Here is a 4,001-nt window from a genome sequence, read left to right as displayed (position 1 = left end):
TCCACTTATTTGCAGATGAAGTTAATCAATCAATAATTATAAGGTCATTGAAGAATATATGCTATAACTTCCAAATTTCTCATGAGAACCTGAATAACTTTATGTTGTTTGGGGACTAGGGTCATATTTAAGTTGAAAATATTAGCAGCTGTGTTAAATGTTTATATTCTCTTTGAACTTTTTTTGAACATGCAGTATTTCAAAGAACATCATGTATTTAACTTTGAACTATGCTAATATGTTATATATCTTTTAATTAGTTTTTATTTAATTAATTTTATAACAAGATATAAAATATGCTCTAACTATGGTCTCTATATTGATGTAGAAAAAAATTGAATATATCAAAGTAAAAATATTTTTTATATACGTAAAAAAATTTATGGCTGATCAAAATGTTTTTTATACGAAAAGAAATTGTATTTATCATTTAAAATGTTTTTTTGGTTTAATAACTTAATTTTTCTTTCTTTTTATTATTATTATATTTTAGGAATAAATGTATGGATTATACCCGTACTCGTGCGAATGGGACGGTCGATGAGCTTTCAGATTGTTGATATATATGCAAAGGGACGGTCGATGAGCTTTCTCACATGATGCACTTTGAGCAGTGTTTACACAGCGGCATTGTGGTCGTTCATGTTAATTCCAAAAATGATATTAAAGCTGGTAATGTTCTAATTTGAACTGGCTCACGTTCTTTAACATCCTTAAAAGCATAATTGGATTAAATAGTTCGCAATGCATGTTTATTTATGGCTGTGTAAGGATCTCCTATCTTCCAAACTGCATTACTAACAGGCTCTGCTTCTTTTATGCAGTGGGTTACATCAATGTCAGCAACATTTTATCTGGAAAGTGTCTTGCTGAAAGGAAATATCTATATGGAATTTCATTCTAATGCCTTTTTGGTATCAAGAGGAATGTGAATGTGAATGCTTTTCAATGAGAGAATTATTCGAATGATTCAGTCAATTATTTAGATTTCCCAAGATTGTATAGATAAGTTTCATACTTAGTCAGTTTTACTGTGATGATAACTTTAGTTTTAAAAATTCCCCTAGACATGATGCCTATGTACCTTGACCTTTGTTTGTAAGGTGATGTTCTTCATATTTTCTGGTGTAATAATCACAAGTGATAGACCTGAATAGAAGAGTAAAAGCTGAGAATGTCTTAATCAATACGTGGAGCTACCGATGCCGCCACCATTGACAGCTGAGAAATTTGATCATAAAAGGTATCTTTGTGCCCACCATAAAAAGATACCTTTGAATACAGAAAATGGATGCATATCTTCTAAAAGTGAACTGATGTACTTCTCCATTTCTAAATTCTTTCTGGTGTTGTTTTGAAGTTATTTGGGGACATACTTTATTCCAGGAGATATGAAGAGTTGGTTGCTGGGATCATATCATGGCTTCATTGGTAATACCTTTTATGATCAAATTCTTACTGATGGGATCATACCATTTCTAAATTCTTACTTGTGGAATTTAACTAAGAATGTATATTGAAGTGCCATAATTTACTTGTGGAATCTAAATTCTTACTTTGTTGAAGAGAGACTCGATAGAGCAGTGTCAAATTTAATTTGATTAGAATACCAACAAAAGATCAATTAATGAAGAGAAGGATTCTAACAAATGTACAAGGCATGTGCCTTATGCTTTGAGAAGGAGGAAGATTTAAATCATGTATTTTGTATACTTAATACTCACTTATCCTCAGACAATAACGGTGAACATCACGGGATGAAAATACTATATTTCGATCAGAAACACTATGTCTTTCGTATTTTATTCCTGATATGCATTTGATTAATTAATATGATTAATATTTGGAAGGGTTTGGTTTCCCTTTTACATGTTAATGTTTGTAATAATATATATATATATATATATATATATATATATATATATATATATATATATATATATATATATATATATATATATATATATATGTGGTTATTGATAGCAGCTTCTCTTTGCAACACAGAAGAATGATTTATGAAGTATTATGGCATTCTTTGATAAAGGTAGGCTACTTTACTTCAAAGAATAAGGCTTGAATGTTTTAATACGAAATTCATATTTGGATGATTCAAATAAACTTGAGCTTTTTGTCAAATTATACACAAAAATAAACTCCAATTTATGGCTCAAATTATTCTTTGTTTAAATGGAATATTTTTTTAATGTTTATATTACAACCTAAATGTATTAAATATTTGATACATTTTTTAATTATTATTATTATTATTATATCATATTCTATAAATAAAAAGTATTTTTGAATTTTTTAAATTAATTTAATATTTTTGTTTAAACATTAAAACTTCTATATTTCAATTTGATATAAAACACCTTTTTTTTTGCTTAATATTATATGTATAAGAAAAATTCAGTCCAAGCCACACCAGAACCCGTGCGGACGCACGGGTTTACCACTAGTTTAGTATGTATGAATATTATAATGCTGAGTCACTATTTTTGTTTTCCTCTTTTCATGTTAAATCAACGGACATCATAGTACATTAACTGGAAACTACAAAGTGTATCATATAATTTTATTACTTTGAAAATTACTTAAAAACTACTCATTTGTATAATTGATTTAAGAGAAAGAGAAAAGTTAAATTAATTGAATTTTCTGTACTGAGTTATAAGATGTAATCAAAATTGCAAGAGATTAGAAGTCTAAAATTTGTTTTTTTTGGCAAAGCCAAAGGTGATTTATTACTGAACAACTGCAATCACAAGCAGTGTTGCTGCTAAGCTAAAAATACAACATATAAGAAACACACCAAAACAAATTACAAAAATAACACCAAAGCTACTGATGAAAATACAAGGAGTTGTTCTCTTAAAAGTACATACTCCACCCTTCCCCTTCCAGTACTCCAACAGAGACACTATTCAAACCAAAACAACTCGGACTGCCTCCAAAATTACCAAAAACCAGATCAGAAACAGATACAACACAACATAATACTGCTGTCGTAAAAACTACAACTCTTAGACTGTGATGTTACCTCACAAGTGCCGACTGCCAACACTCGCTTCGGACTAATTTCCACACCTCTCCATTTTCACAGGAACACAACTGCTACTATACTGTAAAAAAATGAGGCAGAAGACAAAAGCACTTTTGATTGGATTAATTGGTGCAGCTTTTACTCTACTTGCTTACTCACAAACCTTCATATCACCAACTCAAAGCATCACAATGGGACTTCTTGTTCTCATGTTTGGATTCCTTGTAGGAGAAGGTTTCATTTCTCTTTAATTCATCATGCTTTTCTTTTTCTCCTTCAATTTCACCCTTCATCTATATTCATGAATTTTAGGTGTTTGTGTGTAATAACTCTGTAATGGGATATATTTTAGTTTTTGTAAGTTTTATATATTTTTCTTTCATATTTTGAATTTGTGTTAAATAATGGTGTATGAAGGGTTGAAGGAAAAGGTATTTATATTTTGAGTCTGAGTTAAATAATGGTGTATGAAGAAAAAGTTATTTATATTTTGAGCTTGTGTATTTTATTTTTTTTATCTATTTTCTTTTTATTCGGAGACAACAATAACAACTAAAAATCACACATAATTATAAGTTTGAGTTAAATATTGATATATGAAGTATTGTCTCAAAATACTGGTCACTTTAGATTATCAATATAATAACTTTATATTTAATTTTTTAATTGTACCTCTTATAAATACTCTTAATTTATTCTGATTAATTAAGATAATTTGATAAAGTTATCCTTCATCCTTTTAATAATTTGGAAGTGAGGATGTAATCTTTTAATAAAAAAATATATAGTTTTTTTATTAGCATTTAATACAGATGATTCTAGTCAAACAATTCTTATAGCTATTGGGATTCTGAAAAGACAACATCTTTGTTGGCTGTAATTCAATTCAATGAATAGCAGTGACAACTAACAAGTAGGCATGGCAACGGCGCGGGTCGGGGACGGTTTTTACCTCCCC

At 29.1% G+C, this 4,001-nt stretch overlaps 1 protein-coding gene across 1 annotated transcript; it reads left to right on the top strand.

Moving 5' to 3' along the window:
* Positions 1-2,619: 2,619 nt before the first annotated feature.
* On the top strand, positions 2,620-3,473 carry LOC131647342 (uncharacterized). The gene has a single exon (XM_058917243.1). The coding sequence runs from the start codon at positions 3,133-3,135 to the stop codon at positions 3,292-3,294; it is 162 nt and encodes a 53-aa protein (XP_058773226.1). The 5' UTR covers positions 2,620-3,132; the 3' UTR covers positions 3,295-3,473.
* The last annotated feature ends 528 nt before the right edge of the window (positions 3,474-4,001 follow it).

This window comes from Vicia villosa, linkage group LG2, assembly GCF_029867415.1.
Source record: "Vicia villosa cultivar HV-30 ecotype Madison, WI linkage group LG2, Vvil1.0, whole genome shotgun sequence".
Lineage (NCBI taxonomy): Eukaryota > Viridiplantae > Streptophyta > Magnoliopsida > Fabales > Fabaceae > Vicia > Vicia villosa.
Note: the sequence above shows the minus strand (reverse complement) of the source record. Positions and strands in the feature narration are given on the sequence as shown.